Source organism: Protopterus annectens, chromosome 3.part1 (genome assembly GCF_019279795.1).
Source record: "Protopterus annectens isolate FY-2018-M chromosome 3.part1, PAN1.0, whole genome shotgun sequence".
Taxonomy (NCBI): domain Eukaryota; kingdom Metazoa; phylum Chordata; order Ceratodontiformes; family Protopteridae; genus Protopterus; species Protopterus annectens.
In genome coordinates this window covers 1,672,410,722-1,672,430,538 of record NC_056732.1, presented here as the reverse complement: position 1 = coordinate 1,672,430,538, position 19,817 = coordinate 1,672,410,722, and the positions used below count along the sequence as shown (strand labels likewise).

General features: G+C 40.1%; 1 protein-coding gene across 2 annotated transcripts in view; it reads left to right on the top strand.

Annotated features, from left to right (window-relative positions):
• The window catches only part of MROH1 (maestro heat like repeat family member 1), a 2,449,684-nt gene that overhangs the window by 217,054 nt on the left and 2,212,813 nt on the right, over positions 1 to 19,817 (top strand). For both annotated transcript variants that reach the window (XM_044067698.1, XM_044067696.1), the window contains exon 2: positions 12,353 to 12,498. In XM_044067698.1, coding sequence (XP_043923633.1) covers positions 12,353 to 12,498 — 146 coding nt within the window. The remainder of the gene's footprint in view (positions 1 to 12,352; positions 12,499 to 19,817) is intronic.

Sequence of the window (19,817 nt, the reverse complement as noted above, 5' to 3'; positions counted from 1 at the left end):
GAGATGTTTGGTTTTCCTTTGTTATACCCCTTTTTGAGTAGTTATGCCCCAGGCCACTTGAGACCTTTAACTTCCCAGACAAGTTTTCTCAGTCAAACGGTGAGAGCCATGAACAGAGGATAACAAAACCAAAATCAAGTCAGAAACTGATCCGGACTGGCAAGAAAATGTTTTAATGAATTAAAATCAGCTTAAAACAGCTTAACTAGCGTGTAAATATATTTACAATATACACTCAACAAAATAAATAGCTTAAAACAGCTTAAATAGCGTGTAAATAAATTTACAATATTCGCTCGTAAAAAAGTGAGTAAGTGCTTTCGTTTGTACTAAATGACAAACTTCCTCTGACAAAGTACATCATTTCCTTTTCATTTTAAAAGCCGTGATGAAATTAAGTATACATTTTTATTCGCCCGTCACCCTAATAACTTAATGACAACCATCTGTTTTTATACACATATCAACCACTAAACAGACTGCAAATATGAACCAAAACACTGTCGAATAATAAATATAATATAAATATATATGAAATGTATATGAATGTAAAATTATAATCTAAAAACATAATTCATGATAATATAATGACAAATAAACCTATGCATTTTTAAGAATACATATGCATATCAAATTCATGCTGAACACATTGAACAGTACATTTAAGATATATAAAATGTACACATTTAAACCTAATATGGAAACTAAGCTTTAATGTTCCAGGGCTTTAAGTTTCAAGACACTTCCCAACGATAGCATACAATTTAAACCTGGCCAAGAATGTGCCCCAAAACGAATTTTCCATTTTAGTTCCATTTTTTCAAGAATTAATTGCCATGCACCTCCCCTGCTACTACTTTTTAAATTATCTAAAACTAGAAGTCTAAATGAATGTGTGCTATTTTCGATAATATGTTTCCAAAAGACCATGAGACTAACACCTTTATATCAGACATTTTTCGTAAAATAACTTACAGCAACAGCTTTACATTTTTATAGTAGTCATCCATACACACAAAAGAGGGCTGTACTAAAGGGGCAGTTTGTGAGATCTGCCCATATGGTTAGTAGGTGGGACCGCTTTCTAAAGGAATGTGATTTAATGAAAACTATGTTTCTGCATAAGGATATCCATTGGCCCTCATAAATGACTTGGAAGAAGTTATTCATAAAAGAGAAAATGGACATTTTAGACCCATTTTCTTAGATAGCACTATTATGCCATTCCTTGATGAAACAACTACTATGGGAACAAATGACATATTAAATATAGATACATCTAATCAAATTTTGAATAATTTCCAAGAATATAGAGTTAACCGTTATGATGATAATAATAAAGACAAAAATAACTTTGTAAGCAGTTTTATTACTACTTTTAATTCTGACAAGTTCCAGCCCTAGGGCCTATACAAGCCTAGCCATAACAATTCCCCTGGCTATTCTTCCCACATTATTTACTTTTTTCTGGACCTGTGTAGCAGGGGCTTGATGACTGGGTCCCCTGGGTCCTTTTCTCCCATCATCATCCAAGGTTCTGACATGTTATATCATTAGGAACATTTTGGTAACAAAATTGGCCCTTATTGTTGAATGACCCACTAGTGAGAAGGAGAATTGACTAATTTCCATCTATTGGCTATAAGAATAATAATTGTCTATAATCTCAAAAAATTTTTGAAGCTAGCTCTATAATTAAAACTAAGGGCTATATGTTTAAATGTAGTAGATGTAAATTTTGCAAATTTATTTTAGAAACAAATTCTATAGTTATTAATAATTGTAATATAATGGGAAAATGTAATTGATACTGCAAAAGTAGTTTATTGTGCTCTATGCACCCATTGTACTTGTTTCTGTATAGGGAAAATGGAGCGCAAGTTAAAAGAACGAATAGATGAACACATTAGAGCCATTAGAGATCGTATTGACAACATATTACCGAAAATAGCACACATTCATTTAGATATCTAGTTTTAGATAATTTAAAAAGTAGTAGCAGGGGAGGTGCATGGCAATTAATTCTTGAAAAAATGGAATTAAAATGGCAAATTCGTTTGGGTGCACATTCTTGGTCAGGTTTAAATGGTATGCTATCTTTGGGAAGTGTCTTGAAACTTAAAGCCCTGGAACGTTAAAGCTTAGTTTACATATTAGGTTTAAATGTGTACATTTTATATATCTTAAATGTACTGTTCAATGTGTTCAGCATGAATTTGATTTGCATATGTATTCTTAAAAATGCATGTTTGTCATTATAGTATCATGAATTATGTTTTTAGATTATAATTTTACATTCATATGCATTTCATATATATTTATATTATATTTATTATTCGATAGTGTTTTGGTTCATATTTGCAGTCTGTTTAGTGGTTGATACGTGTATAAGAAACAGATGGTTGTCATTAAGTTATTAGGGTGACGGGCGAATGAAAATGTATACTTAATTTCATCACGGCTTTTAAAATGAAAAGGAAATGATGTACTTTGTCAGAGGAAGTTTGTCATTTAGTACAAACGAAAGCGCTTACTCACTTTTTTACGAGCGAATATTGTAAATTTATTTACACACTATTTAAGCTGTTTTAAGCTATTTATTTTGTTGAGTGTATATTGTAAATATATTTACACGCTAGTTAAGCTGTTTTAAGCTGATTTTAATTCATTAAAATGTTTTCTTGCCAGTCCGGATCCGTTTTTGACTTTATTTAAGTTTTCTAGAATACTGTTCTGACTTTCCTGGCAAACTGGTGGTTGGGTGATCTGGAGAGAACTGTTGTTAATGTAATCCTTGGAGAAACCATTGCGTAGTTAACTTTTGCAAATGAGGTCAGGCGAAGTGCAGCAGGAGTCCCGGAGCAGGTAAAGATGCCAGGTCCCTTGTTAACCTTATTCCACTTTTACATATGGGATATCTTTTGAGTTTGTGTCTGCATTTGATCTGAAATCTCTTCTTCTATACAAGCTTAGAACCCTCTAGACAGATTCCCAATTTTTTTTGTCGTATTTAACTGGTATCTATCTGGGTACCCAAGTAAAAGCTGGCTTGTCAGAATATAGTTATCTGGGTTTGTAAAGGTTAGGAGAACATCAGCTGCATATAACACAGGTTTGTACTAACTGTGATCTGTATGGCTTGGTTATTCTGATGAACTGAATGAGTCGTGGGTTCATTAAAAGTGGTAACCTCGAAAGGAGATGAGACACATCCTAGGTCACATTTCCTGAGAACCCAGAGCAAAGAAAAAATAGGTCCTTTTATTTGTTAAGCAGGTAGGGTGGATAAAATGGTAGCTTTGCATTTTAAAGAAAAGCATAATAGTAATTCTTCATTGTTACAGGGCAGCATTTTGGAGTAAGTGAATTTTAAAATGGAATATGGGAATTTACTTAAAGAACATCTTGTTTTTAGAGAGTCTGTTTTTATTTTAAAATGTAATACCTTAAGTACCTGCAGGTTTGAATTGTGAAGTTAATTGGAAGTTTTTAATTGAATAATGGAGTAATTGTTTAATTTGCATACAAGAGTTTTTTTGGGTATGGTTTGTTACGCCTTGAAGGTCTTTGACCGAAGCGCTAGACAACTATTAAAGCTTGTTTTGGATCTGTAGCCTGTGGTTTATTTTTTTTTTTGGCCTGATCCGTGAGCCTGTTTCAGCCATGACCTGGGCTACAAGGTACAAATATTTATGTAGTTGTAGAGCAACTTTAGGTAAAACATGCACTGGCCTAATGAAGTAATACTGGAGACTGGTAAAATGAGACTGGTAAAATGGTTCACTGGCAAAAATGACACGTTGGTGTCAAACACTGAAAAACAGACATGGCAAGTTGAAGACCTACACTTGGCATATGTCAGTCTGAACACTGGTGCAGAAACAAAGCAGAAGAAACAGTATGAGAAATGAAAGCCATCTTGCTTTGTTCATCTTTCCTGTGCAGTCTGTTAAAGGAAGAAATATGGTATAGTTCAGAAGAAAAGCACACACTGTTTTAAATCTTCAGAAATAAAATAACGGTCATTAAAATACTAAAATTTCAGAACAGTCACAGAAGTCCATGAAAAGTTCATTACAGGGAAGAAATGTTAACAAGTGACAGAGTCCTACTGTATGTTAAAACAACACAGCAGTCACATGACTTGTTAAAATTCATTCATTCTTTGATTACTCACTTAATTCAGTGTAGTGTCACTGGGGAGTTAGTCTGCCCCAGCATTCCATGGGCACAAGGCATACAAGTCCTAGAACTCAACTTGGTACCAGACCACTTCAGGACATATGCACACACGAGGAATAATTAGAGCATGAAAGTTATTGCATGATGGCTGTAAGAATCGGAGGACATCTAAAAAGATTGATAATAGAATAACAATGTACAAAAGAACAGAGAGAGTCCACCTGTATAGCTCCGAGGTATGCAGCATAGCTCAGAAAGTGTAGGATTTTTGCTTAAATGTACTTGCATAGGAATTTTGCCCTGGGCATATAGAAAATGCTGGAGGTGTGATGAAAGAGAGTGGTAATTGCAAACATGTTTTCAAGAATGTAACAAGTTGACAGATTATAAATTATAAAAATTCCCTGTAGAATACTTTGGCAGAAATGTTGAGGGACCAAATGGTTGTAACTCTAGAAACAAGGGTATAATATGTGAATTATCCAGACTTAAGGCCTGTTGGCTAAAAAAAAAAAAAAAAAAAAAAAAGAACTTGGACTGGAGTTTTGGAAAAGAGAAGGAGCAAATCATGTAGAAGTGGAATTTGTGGGAACAATGTATGCAGAATAGTACTGAGAAGGAAGAGTGAAAGTTCACTGAAGGCAGGAATCGAGCAATTAATGTGATGTTGGAGTGAAGGAAGTTTGTTAAAATGTATACAGTGTAATTTTTTTTCTTTTCTTTTACTGTATATATTATGTGTAATGTGTAATAAAGATGTTTAAAAATGATATTGTAGCAATTGCTTTAATTTTCCCAAGTCTTAAAACCATGCATCAAATTTTAAGCATATTGCCTTTTTGTTTTTTTTGTGTATACTTCTGCTTAAATGAAAATTAGAACTTTTGCTATTAACCATAACATGGGTTGCTGCTGTAAGGCATATTCAGACCAGTCAACTTGCCTGATTAACAGCTATGCAAGTAAGGAATGTTTGAGAATTTTTTGGTTCTAAGGAAATCAGTGTATGTAGTACAGTGGTAAAAAACTGAAGCGCTCTAGTACACTGAGGTGCCAGGGATGACCATTTGAGTCAAACTGTTGTATTTTAAATTTTTTCTTGACATGTGAGCATAGTATCAGGAGACAAAGGTCTTGGCAGTTGTAAAACCAAAGTATAACGAAACTGAATTTTGTGTATTTAATAAAAGCTCTGTGGTGGGATCTTTTAATATTCAACTGGCCAGCCACCAGGAAATGCAGATGACAGTATAACTCCTTTGAAAGAAAACTGATTCTGCTGACTTTGGTCTGTCCTTGTTTGTAACTGAAGATTTTGAAATCCAATAGAAAAAGTTGAAAAGCTGAGGGGGTGGATTTGATAAGCTGCAGTAAAGCATAAAGAAGCTTAATCATTTAAAACATTTTTGTTTGATCTGTTTTTCCTGTCTGTGTGCAGCTGTAAAAGACTAGCTGACTCATTTACAATGATGGAAACAAGAAATGGGTATATTATAGGAATAACCCATGTCTAGGTGTGGGTAATGCTGGATGTACCCACAGTTGGTGGTGTTGCCCAAGTCACCAAACAAAGCCAGCCATGGTAAATCAACATTACCTACACCCAGCCATGGGTTATTGCTAGTATACAATGACATTATTTAAAAAAAAACTGTTTTTAATAATGTCCTTGTATAACAGGAGCCGTGGTGCTCTTCCACATTTTCCCCTGGTATCATGGGGCTTTCTTGATGTACTTACTGTGCATGCATATGGGACTTTGTTCCCATGCTTACACAGTGCATCAGTGCTGTGCAAAGGAAACAGTGGAGAAAGGAAGATCTCCGTTGCCTTTTTTTTTTTTTTTTTTTTTAATTTAATTAAAAAATAAATAAAAAAATCTGGAGACTTCAGATGTATGGGAGAGATGGGGCAGAGAAAATATAAGGATAATCCGATGCCATTCACTAGTTTTGAACATTGTACCTGATCATCTTTGTATTTTTGTCTGTCCCATCACTCTCGTTCTTATGAAGTCTCTGTTTTTTTGTAAGTTTATTTATTTATTTTTTTTAAATTAGGGAAACATAGAATTTTCATGGCATATGTTAATAGAAGAAAGACTCGACAGCCGGACTTTTTTCCATTGTTATATGCTTGATTTACAGCGGGCACACTGGTTGGGCTGACCAGTCAGCATGCTCGTTTTTGAATGCTAATGGCCAGTCATTGTATAATGTATATTATAAATTATTGAACATCTCCATGTGAAGATTTACTGTTGTGGATGTTAGTTTAGGAGTTAATAGAAACATTTTGATATTTACTATGATATAGCAGCAGATGAAAAAAATGCTCCTTTCCAATAATTGTATAGTTAAACGCTAGCTACCTAAAACAGATGTTTGGAGTATAGTCCCTTTAACAAAGGTAATACATGTAGAAAATCTACAGTACCAAGATATCTCTGGATACAAAAAAAAAATAGTAAATATTACAAAAAAGACTAGAAGTGAGAAGGCAGTAAGAACAGACAGCGTATTAAATGCAAGCAGGTAATAACATATAAAAATAAGTATAAAAATGCTTTGCAAAAGCAAGCACATGCTTAAATGCAGACTAACACTCTTAAGCAACATGAAAACAATTCAATCATGTTGCTCACCGTAATGTATATACCAGGGTGAAAGATAAGTATGCCATTTCAGGTGGGTCTATATTATAACCTCGAAGTTACGGAACATCGAATAGAATATGGTCAACACCATATTATCAAAGTTCCGTAACTTCGAAAAAAAAAATTCAAACATCAAATACTTAACCTAACTAGTTTAAGCAGGGGGGCAAGCCTCCCTGCACCCCCCACATGGGGGCTGCTATCCCCACACCCCCACTACTTAAATATACCAACTCCAAGTTGCGCTACAGTGTAGGAAAGGGAAATTTTCTCTTTCTGTACCATACTCCGTTAAAGTGCGATCTCTGAGTTGGTATATTTTAGTAGCGGGGGTTGTGGGGGGGTGCAGGGGGGCTTGTCTCCTGCCTAAACTCCCTTTACTTGTGTGTGTTTTTTTTTACAGGTTATATTACAATTTCGATTGTTTACTGTTTCGTCACCAAAGTTTGATCTTTAGTGATTTGAAACATTGAACCTTCGAGATTATAATAGAGACCCATTTCAGGTGACCCTCCAGTTCGAGGATTCTTCCTGCTTTCGGGAACTGATGCTCTATCCTCAGTGGCTCAGTCAGGAGCAGCCCTGGAGCTGAGGCCTCGAGTAGACGAGGAGGGAGAAGAGAACCCTGGGTTTTCTTCTTCACTCATCTCCCTCCCTCTTCTTGGTTACCTCAGAAGTTCCCACATCCTCAGCAAGAGCCACACCCCACAGCCACGTCTGACACTGATTTGGAGGAATCGGAAGGGTCCCCTAGATCCCCCCTTTGAGGATGTCTCTTATTATGACATTCTGGAAATCCTTCGACAGAGGGGTGATTGGAAGACCTCTAACCCTACTGAGGATGAATCAGTGCATCTTGAGGCCTTTGGTTCCCGACCTTCCACCTCCTGGGTGACACCACCTTATGACCAGCTCTTGGGGGTCATTTCGTGGAAAGCCTGGACCTCCTCAGACACAGTGGAGCCTGTCCCGTGGAGGTCAAACAAATTTATGACTGCACCAGAAGATAAGTCCTTTCTTTCCAAAGGGGTTCCTGTTGATGCTATGGTGGTAGCAGCAGCCACCAAGAAGGAGTTGTCTGAGACATCTTCCAATATCCATCCTCCTAACAAGGAGTCCAGGACGATGTATAGGTATGGAAAGCGTACCTTCTGTTGAGTGGCATTTACCTTAAAATCGCTGAATTACCTTCCCCATTTCACTCGACTTCAGAGGGATCTCCTGAAGGAGTTGGCAGATACCCTTCAGGGTTCAGTTGCTTCGGGATCCATGGATAAGGTTTCTGCACAGCTCTCCACCCTTACATCGATAACAAACTCCTCCATGAGGCTGATTTCCTATGCAGCGGATGAGTGAGTAGGGCAGCCACAGCAGGAATCTCTCTTAGGAGACATTCTTGGATTTGTCTTTGTAATTTCACGGAATCCTTTAAGTCTTCCTTCATCAACGTACCCTTTGATGGTTCATCTCTTTTTGGATCTCAGGTGGAGACCTAGACAAAGTGCAAGCAGGAAAGGAAAACATTATCTGCTGTCAGTCCGTTTTCCCCTTCCTTCTAGACCCTATACCAAAGGTCATACAGGAAGGAAAATGTGGTTCTTTAAATCCCAAAAAGGTTTCCCTCACGCACAAGATCAACCCTCCCCTAGGGGCAGAGAGGGAGGATATAAGGGAAGATGCCATGCTTGTGGCAGAAGAGGTCCGCAACACCAGGGAGATAGAGAAACCTTCTCTGATTTCCTTTCCATCACCCCTGAGGGGTTGACCGACTGTCTGTGGAGGCAGTCAGGGTAGTTTATCACTGTACCCAAGTGCCTGGCTAAAGATTTCACAAGTTCGTTTGATACAAACCATAATATCTAGAGGCTACCTGATTCCCTTTGTTTCCGATCCCTTCCAGACGTGCCACCCATTCAACTAGACAGTGCAACATCAGAGGTCATCTCTTTGCTGCGAAAGGGTCATCCAAGAAGTCCCCACAGAGCAAATAGGATCCGGAACTTATGATTCCTTTTAGTTCCAAAAATGGCAAGGGACTGGAGATCAATTCTAGATCTCAGCAAACTCAAGAATTCCGTAAAGAAATTGAAGTTCCGAATGATCACTCTGCAGTCGATATTTTCCTTTATCGGGAAAGACAATTGGATGTGCTCAATAGATCTTCAGGACGCGTACTACCACATCAAAATGGACAGGCGCTCCAGAAGACATGTGGAGCCAGTCATTTTCAGTTTTGAACACTGCCCTTTGGCCTCACTACAGCCCTTAAAGTGTTCACCGAATGCATGGCAGTGGTGGTAACGGCTCACCTGAGACGTCAAGGATTTCAGGTGTTTCCATACCTAAACGACTGGCTCCTCACTGCTACCACCAAGCATCAACTGATCAGAACCAGGGACTAGACTCTATCCTTGTGCACCAGTTTAGGCATCACAGTAAACCTAAAAAAAAATCAGCCTTATCTCCATTCCAGCACATTGTATTATTAGGCTCAGAAATAGACTCAACCACCATGTCATCAAGACTAACGCCAGAAAGAGTAGAATCATTGCGCAACCAAGTCAGATCCTTGCTAAACAGTCACAAAGTTCAGGCCAGGTTAGTCCTTCAAGTCCTAGGGATTATGGCTTCCTCCATTCTATTAGTTCTTCTAGCCCGTCTGCACATGAGAGCACTACAGTGGCTACTATTTGCCCAATGGTCATTGCAGGATCTTCCCCTGTCTCATCAGATTCTCATCACAAACATCTGCAAGAAGGATCTGACATGATAGTTGCATACAGAACAACTTCTCTTAGGTCGTCCACTTGTTCCTTCTCAAGAAAATGCAGTTTTGACCATGGACGCCTCCCAGATAGGGTGGGGGGGCATTATATGGGAATGACCATGAATGAACCACTTGCACATCAATGTTCTGGAGATGAGAGCAGTGCTATATGCGTTGCAAGCACTTCACAGTTCTCTTCCCACCGGGACAGTTGCGATTTCAGCAGGACAACATGTCTGTCGTGTGGCACATAAGCAAGCAAGGGGGAACCGGATCTTATCCGCTTTTCCGAGAGGCCTTAAAAGTTTGGAAATGGGCGATGGACATTCAATGCTTTCTGGCAGCAATGCACATCCTAGGGAAGTCCAATGTGATAGCAGAGAAACTCAGTCGAGCAATTCTCATGCCTCACGAGTGGTCCCTGAATGCAGAAGTTGTGAAAGAGAGCTTTCATAGATGGGGCCAGCTTTGCTGCGACCTATTTGCCACACACCTGAACACCAAATGCAGCAGCTGCTTTGCCCTAATTCCCCATCCGGGGATGTCACCCAGGGTTTCTGTAGTCCATGAGTGGCCCTCGGGACTCCTTTATACCTTCCCACCTTTTCCTCTCATTCCAAAGGTAATACAGAAAGCAAAACAGTTGCAGTGCCGTGATCCTCATTGCTCCTTACTGGCCTTGTCAAGTCTGGTTTCCCTTCCTGTGGCCGTACCTCTTGGAGGAACCATGGATTCTGGAACCTTCTCCAGACCTCCTTATTCATCAATCAGGGCAGTTCCATCCTACCATCTACACCCTAAAACTGACAGCATGGCTGCTGCAGTTCCATGAATAGCCAGGTGCATTTCTCTCTCACCTTCAGTCAAACACATTCTGATTTCTTTCCATAAGCCTTCCACTAGGAAGTTATACTCCAGCAAATGGAAAAGGTTCTCTATTTGGGTTGCAAGCCTAGGCTTAGATCCCTATACAGCTCCTGTAGAATCTATTTTGTCCTTCCTTGCGTCCATCTTTCATGAAGGAGCTGCGGCTGCTAGCTGCCATCTCTAATTACCATTTTGGCTTCATGGGAAATCCCATCATGTCCCACTCTTTGTGCAAAACCTTTTTGAAGGGAGTTCTCCTTTTCAGGCCTCCAATCAAACAGCCACCAGAACCCTGGGACCTAAACTTAGTTCTCACATCCTTAATTTCTTCCCCATTTGAGCCCTATTCCTCATCGGATCTGAAATTATTATCTTGGAAAACACTATTCTTAGTAGCCATAACCTCTTCTAGGAGAGTCTCAGAATTGCAAGTTCTTACTATTCCTTAGGGCTAACCCTTCCTTTCTTCCTAAGGTATGCTCAGAACATAATCTTAACACTACTATTGAGCTACCAGTGTTTTTTTCCAAATCATTCTAATAAATCTGAATACAGGCTACACCAGTTAGACATCCACAGAATTCTCGTTTTACCTACACAGGACTAAAGAATTTAGAAAATCATATCAATTATTTGTTTCCTTTCGGACAAAAATAAAGACTTGCCGGTTTCTAAGGTTACCCTTTCAAAATGGCGTTCAGATTGCATTTCCTTTGCTTATCAGACTGCTGGCACACAGTTACCCAACAAAGTAAAAGGCCACTCTACAAGGGCAGTATCAACCCAATTAATACTATCTGTGCAGCAGCTACTTGGGCAAGACCACACACCTTTGTCACTCATTACAAATTGGATTTGGCCTCCCGGGACAGGTCATCCTTTGGGTCCACTGTGATCTCTTTGCTTGAGCCACCCTGGATAAAGGTGCTAGGGATGCTGTCCTATTCAACAAGAATTATGGTGAGATAGGACTACATAACATAAAGAAGTTATGTACTTACCATACCGTTCCATGTTTGTTGTCCATCTCACCTACATTCTTGCGTCCCTCCCTCCTGCCCCCTTCCTGTTCCTGGAGGATCTGGTGGACTTTACTTATGCTGTCTGACCTGGTTGTAGTTATTTTCCACCTGGCATAGATAATGTTACATTTTGTCTGTATGTACACAGTTATTGATAGTTTCATAACTACTAGGTACTTATTGCTTTTTTGCAAACAAGATCTGGGGAATTGCCGTGAGGCACCATGGGATAAGGGTTAGCCTCGAGCCAATAAAAGCTCTCGAGCTTTAGTATCTGCCGAGTTGGCGCCGAATATCAGCTCCGAACCTATCCAGCAAGAATGTAGGCGAGATGGACTATAAACATGGAACGTTATGGTAAGTACATAACTTCTTTTTTTGGATGGTGTGACTCATCTGTTAACAAGATGGACAATGACGGCCATTGTTCTGAAGTGGAAGTAAGGTATAGGGCCTACAGTGAGCACTGCAACATGTGGTACGCCTAGATGTCTGCCAAAATCCTTCTTCAGTCGATGGAAGGCAAAGCACAAATACAGGTTTTTGTACATAGCACAGAAGAAGGGCCACTTAAATCATAAGAGGGTATTACAGTGAAGTAACATCATTGAATAAGCAGTTTTCAAGCAGGGTACTTGCTGATTAGTCTATGTTATGGTAGAACAAGACAAAACAAAGGGATCACTGATGTAAAATACTAAAAACATACTAAATGTTTGGAGGACTTGTTTCTTTTTGATGGCATATTCCGTAATTAGTAATGATTTTTGGTGTTTTGTAGTAGTTGTTTGTAGCCCTAAGCAGGACGTCCCCCTCGGCAGGTTTTGCAGTAACATCGAGTATGTTTGTTTCCTGCAGGGGTTTCCATTGCATTGCTGGATGCAGCCATCGACAAGGACTCCGGAGTTCAGGAGCAGGCTTTCAAGTCCTTGTGTGAGATGGGAAAGCATCACCCGTCGCGGGTCTTACAGATGTGCTATACGTACCTCCTCAACCACAGTAAGGTATGTGAAGGTTTGTGCAAGTAGTCAACCATCAGATGATTTGCATTAAAGGATTTTTTAAATGACATCCAAGCGGGAGTGTCTCTACCAAGGGCTCATTAGTGATGAAAGTATGCCTGACTGAATGGTAATGTGCTTTTGTTGAATGGATCACATCAACCAAAGGAATAAGTAAGTCATGCCTAACGCATTGTTTCCCTGCTGCATGTATCTGATCAGACACCTGGGGTGCTCCATTTACATACATAAGGTACAACTGACATCAGGGCTGTTCTGCTGCATACATAAGGTATGTCTAACACATTATAACAAAAGTTAAAAAAAAAAAAAAAGTTATGAACAAAATCAGAGCAATTCTCATAACAAGAGCTCACTAATTAAACTAAACAGGAAACTAAGGGACTAATTAAATCCAACAAAGTCAATTACGAGGTCAAGGTAGCCTTTCAACCTAAAGACAACCACAGTGCCTTCTACATCTATGTCCAAAACCTTAAAAACACACAGCAATGTGATGAATTAGTGATAAATTTTATCTTTACTGAGCAGAGTAAAACAGCAAATCTGTTCGCTGACAAATTCAGCTCTGAATTCATCACCCAGTCAACCTCTGCTTCCCCCCCATGAAATTCCTACTAGCATACCCCCCCCCCCAAATATTAGGTCATGGCACCACTTGCTAAAGCCAAAAACACACACTCAGTGGGGCTTGACGGTATCCTGGTCTTTCTCCTAAGTAGACTGAAACATTACCTATCTGAACCACTTTAGTCACTTTTCAACTACAGCTTCAAAACAGGCTATGTACCAACCAAATGGAGGGCATCAAAAGCTATCCCTCTTCACAAGGGTGGACCGTCAACAGACCACAGAAGCTACAGACCCATTTAGTCTGGGTAGTTGTATGCAAAGCCACGGAACAAATTAATTATGATCAACAAAGAGATTGGCAACCTACACATACTGGACTGATCCCAGTTTGGTTATGTCAAGCGAAGGTCATGCCTGCTCAACCAGGTAGATTTCTTTGAGAAAGTAACGAAAGAAATGGATGACGGGAGAATGGTGCATACTGCCTACCTAGATCTGGCTAAGGCATTTGATACAGTACCCCACTCGGATAATGTGGACAAACTCAACGAACTAGGAGTACGTCCTTATATAACTCACTGAATTGCTAGCTGGCTCACAGGTAGGATTCCAGAAATCAGGATTGTTGAGACGACCTCTACCAAGAGGCAGGCCACCAGTGGAGTAGTACCACAGGGCTCTGTGCTGGGCATACACTCCTGTTTGGCATCTTCTTCTTAGAGGTCAAGGCTAATGTCGAGCCTGTGGTTCAACAGGTTCGCAGTTGACTGCAAACTGGGAGCTATCATAAATTCCTCCCATGACATCAGTATTCTTGAAGGTCTAACGCAGGCATGTGATTGGTGCTAAAGCTATGGCTTGAAACACAATGCAAAGAAGTACATAGTAGTGCCTGAAAGAATTGATAAGACTGTAGTATACTGGAATTAACTGAAAATAACTGAAATGACACTGGGGTGAATGTCTTTATCTGTTAATTACCCGCACTTGTAGGTTTATAGGTTTTTACTAGGCTAATGACCACAAGGGCCTTTTTAAGCCTAGCCATGCATGCCAAATCTCTGACAAGTTCTTGATGCCCTTAAGCATGGGCCTGGGAGATGAACCATTTACAGATTGCCTGTGTCCATTAGAAACATAGGTGCCAAACCCATCCAATTGTCCAAGTAGCACTTGCATTGGGTTAGGGAGGAACTCTGCTTCACATGGATGGGGAGCCTGTTCCATAGATGGGGTAGTCTCTGGGATACATACCTATCTCTCCAACAGATCCTATTTATATCACAGGCAAGGTTTAAGCCCTTAGAATGGGCAGTTCTGGTGCTGGTTTTTTGTTCCTGATGTGCAGGAGATCCATCATAGTGTGGTCTGACAATAACCTGTATGCCAGGCATAGATATCCCCTCAAAAGCCTGTAGGAGACAGAATGCAAGGATAGGGCCTTGAGGCAGTCTGTGTGGGACATTTTACTTACGTCCTGTATTCCTTTAGTGAGGAACCTCTGTGTACGTTCCAGTTGTTGGATATGCCTGGTTAGGTACATATAGAGGTGGACACCCCAATTCTAACTTCTTGTGAGCCAGTTAGCTATCTGCCTGGGTGACAAAAGGGGTTTGTATCTAACCTCTTGAGTTTGTTGTCAATGCCTGAGTGGGGGTATTGTCAGATACCTTGGCCAGGTCAAGGTAGGCAGTGTGAATGATTTTGCCCTCATTCATTGCTTTGGTGACCTTCTCAAAGAAGTCCACTAGGTTGAGTAGGCATGATCTGCCCTTGACGAAACCAAAGTGGGTTGGGGCCAGTATCTGGAGGTTTACTATATCTCTTTTGATCATCTTCATGATAATTCTTTCCATGTCTTTACATATAAGACTAGTGAGACTTATGAGTCTTTAGTTTCCAGGGTCTGTAGATGGTTCACCTTTGTGCAGCGCGATGACTGTTGCCTTTTTTCATTCATGAGGTATGAAGCCTGTTTGGAGGCTAAAGTTAAACAGTAATTCCAGAGGCCCTGATAGTTCATGTTTCATGCTATTTAGAAGGCATCCTGGGATATAGTCTGGGCCCATTGATGCAGTGCTCTTGGTCTTAGAGAGAGCATTGAGGACCTGTTCCCTAGTAATAGTAGAGGGAGTTATATTTGATGATGACTCCTGAGGGAAGGTTGAGGGGGAGAGAGGGGTAAAGTTGGAGCTGAATTTATCAGCCAGGAGGTTTGCTATATCTTCTGGCTCAGAATAGGTGGCTCCATTTATAATGAGTTCTGCACACAATTGTGTATTGCCTTTGAGGTTGCAGACATAGCTAAAGAATGCTTTGTAGTTTTCCTTGGCCTGGGATGCCAAACTTACCTCATATTTGGCTTTGGTAGACTTTATTTGTCCTCAGAGTTATTTAGTTTGAGAGTGCTTTTATCCTGCTGGGTGCTGAGCCTCCTAATTTTTGCCATGATTTTCTTCCTTCTATTATACAACCTATTGATTTTGTGATTCCACCAGGGTGGCTTGTTTTTTGAGTTAGCTCTATACTTCTTCCTGCTGGGTACAGCTGCCTCTATGCAGCTATTAACATGCTTGTGCAGGGTTTCTGTGAAGAGTGCTGCATAGGCAGCAGTGCTGTCAGGGTTTATGGGGGCTTGAAATGTTGCCAGGTTCTCACTTAATAGCAGGAGGTTAGCCTTAGAATAGTTCCTAAATATTCCAGGTTGTGCTGAATAGTTGCCATTCTCTCCTTTATAGGCCAAGTCTCTTTTTGTACTTTTCAGAATAAATTCTGTGCATGCTGTGGTTCAGTTAAGAATGCTTTATTAGATGTTAACAAGATCTGAATACGTCTCCATTAACAACACTGATAAACAATAACAGTCTGTAGAAATTCTGGAGTGCTATGTAACAGTAACCGTAACAGTGCTGATAAGTATCCAAAGTTTCTGCACGTATGTTCTGATTCTCCTGAATAATATAAATTGAAACAGTCTCTTCCTTCTGAATAGTATTAAGACTGGATATTAAACCGATCTTCACTACTCAGGCTTGAGTGTCTGTACTCAAAGATCTTTTACATAATCTATTCAAAAACTAACTTAACTGACTCAACTGACTGTGTCTGAAGTATTTCTTAATACCAAAACCCTGTAATGTTTTACATGCCTCTTTAGCCTTGGTTTTCAAGCCTTGTCTTGCATGTGCCTCATAGTGCCCGAGTGTCTGTTCGTTATGTAGCATTCCAGTGCAACTACACATATCTTTTCCCTTGAGAAAGGGACATTCTGTAGCTTTCCCTGAGAATTATTATTTCTGCACAGCTCGTGCTTAGCCAGCCAGATTATACTTTTCCTTTCTACTGAACTGTTGTTCCCTGAGACTGAATGCATACATGAAAACACAAGTCTGGCTCTATATTTTCAGGCCTATTATTCTACCTTAAAATACTATAGTAAACTCGCTAAGAATAAAGTGAAAACCCTCAACCTGTCCCGTTTTTGAAAATGTCCATCCAGGCAACATCTCTAAGAGGTGACCTGGTACTTAGAGATATGGTACATCTGTAGAGTGTAATCAGGCCTTTGACCAATATGTAGCCAACGTGGTAAGAAAATCATTCTACATTGCCCAACTTAAGGATATGACGTCCAGGTCCAAGGAAGTTATCGTACCACTCTAGTCTGCCATTATCAGACCATTCGTTGAGTTCAGTGCCCCCTTTGGCATATACCTGACTGGGCATATGCAACAGTTGGAACCCCCATAGAGGTTACCAAGAGAATCCAGGGTATTAACACATTTTCCTATACACATTGCCATAGTACCCTGTCTCTATATTCTGTCTCCTACAAGTTGTTGGGAGGCTGTCTGTGCTTCGCATACAAGACAACCATGGATCCAGCTCTGATGGAGCATTTGTACGTCTGCAAAATTAACAACATCAGAAACACTAGCTCCATGGATTTAAACTTTACTTATGACATAAATAAAACATGCTGGCAAGAAAAGTACATCTCTCAAAGGCTCTCCATGCTCTGGAGTAGGCTTCCCAGTTGTGTGAAGCAGAGTCTATCCCTAGCCCAATTCAAACTTAACCATGACCATCGGATAGGAAAGTGTAAAATCACCCCAGGCTGGCCCCCATGTTTCTTACAGCCAGCGGCTGACCGTAAACCTTCCCTAACATATCTCCCCATGTAATTTTTTAGTAACCGCCTAACTAACATGCCTCTCCTAACTAAGATATGGGTTCCTATCGCGTGATCAAAAATTGTAAATGGCGAACGCATATTAAGCGGACCCGATTGGTCGAAACGTTGCACTTGTAACACTGAAATTGCCGTAGGGAATATTTTCCCTTTACTTCAATGCAGTGCGATCTCGGAGTAGGAATATTGAAGTAGCGGGGTGTGGAGGCACAGGGGGGCTTGCCTCCCTGCCTACAGCGTTTAGGTAAGTATAGTTTTTTTTTTAGTTTTTTTTTTTTTATTATTATATTTTCGAAATTTCAAATATCACTCATATGGTGTTCGATGTTTGAAACTTTCAAAAATATAATATAGACCCCTAAGATACACCTCCAGTTTAGAAACACATTTTACAAGGGGATGCATTGGGTTGGTTTGCATGGCTAGGCTTAAAAAGGCCCTGGTGGTCGTTAGCGTGGTATATGCCTATGAACCTATTGTGTACCTATTCTGCATCTATCTCATCAGACGCAGTGAGGTATGTGTGACACCTGGGGTACCCCTGTTACATTCATGAGGGATGCCTGACTTCTGCGGTGCCCTCCTACAAACACAAGGTATGCCTGACGCAGTGGGTATGCATTCAATATACAGTACATCAAACTCTGTGTGTACTCTAGTTTCATATACAAGGTAGATGTGCACTTTGTGACCTGTATTTGTAAAGCTCACAAATGCTTGACATCCTTTCCTGCGTAGTCAGCGTTTTTGCTTGCATCTGGTACTTTTATATTGAAATATTGTACTTACCCAAGTTATTTCAGAAGTGTGCTGCTGCGTTTTCAAATTATTTATTCTGTTTTTTTTCTGTATTTTTGCACTGTAAAGTGGTTTTGTTTGGCCCTGACCTTACAGTTTCTATTGCGCTTTGAATTCACTTTAAAGTGTATGTAACTCATTACTGGCTTGTCTGACTTAGAATCACCTTGAAATGACTTGTAGTTAGTTTTTCTTTTTGGTACTTTAACCCATTGTGCTAAGTAAAGTGTGTGTGTTTACATTAAGAAGACTGGGACTGCAATTCTTGTGGCACTAGAAAGTAGACTGTTTTGTCCAAGATGGGAAACACACAGGAAGGCTTAAAGTGAGATTGTTTTATTGGCCAGAGGGCTTTTTAGCTGGTTTAATCACTTTTCCTGTCATCTAAATGTGACGTGTTTGTGTGATGCTGTTTGTCGAGCAGTGGTATTTAAAATTGCCTTGTACAGAAACTTAGAAACAGTTTTCCTATAAAACTTTACCAGTAACTTTACCTAATAATCAGTTGTGCAAAGAGCGACTTGTTTGCACGGTGTTAAGCATTGACCCATGAATTTAGCCACACACAGCCTAACTGTAGTTTCTACTCTCACACAGCCAAAGTTAGGCTGTTGTAAACCCATACTGCACCACTCCCTTACAGACCACCTAAAATAGACCTCACACCATGGATATACAGCCACAATGTCTCCACAGCTAGTCTGGTAGAGATGGGCATACTGAGACAATGTAGCAATTGTCACATGTTCACTGACAACCAACTAATCCTTAGAGAAACAGAAACGGTATGCAAGAAGTGTAGTTGTACAATGTCAGCAGAGGGAAGTTTCTCACATATAGGCACTTAATCAGGTTGACAGCAGCACACACATTACACCCACCACACATACTGTGCATCCGACATACAGAACAACGTATATGCTGAGACACTTTAAATGCAATCTTGTAAACTCCAAAGAACTCCTAGACATTCGATCTGCAACAGTTATCCTCAGCAAACCCAAAAGCACTGTACTGAAATGACATCTAACATAACACATGCAGCCACACCCCATAATGCTCAACTACAAACCCATAAGGCAAGCCAGCACACTACCCAATATGTTCGTTATAGGGGACTTAATTGTGAGACATACAGATGCTACACTGAACAAGGAGAAAATTGCAGTCCATTACGTATCAGGGGCCATAATCTCTCCAGTCACTCATGCACTCTGGTCACTGGATCACAAGTACCAATATGACTCATGGTCCATGTGGGTGTAAATGACCTAAGATATACCACCCTAGACTAAATGCAGAGGGACATTATGAAGCTTTCTTGCTGTGTCCCAGACTGGTAATGTGCCTAACATTGAGCAGCATTCTACCTTCACCAAGGATGATGCCACAATACGAACAAAAGAGGATTGCCACTAGAAGTTAAGCCAATTATTAAGCAATCACAGGACGTACAGTATTTGTCAGCATGGGAAGAAGTGGTCACCAGACTGTTGCTTTCCCAAGAATGGTCTGCACCTGTCCCTTCCAGGTTTTCAAATATTGTCCTCCCCATAGTACCTTTTTTAGGCAATGACAAACTGACCATCCTCCTGACACAGTAAAACTAATTCAAGGTAATTTAAAGGTCTTACTGTTCAATATCAGGAGCCTAAACAAACTCCACTCCTTCCCACCTAAACTCCACTCCCTCCCACCTCTCCTCACTTTGAAGAATGTAGACGTCTCTGCAATTACT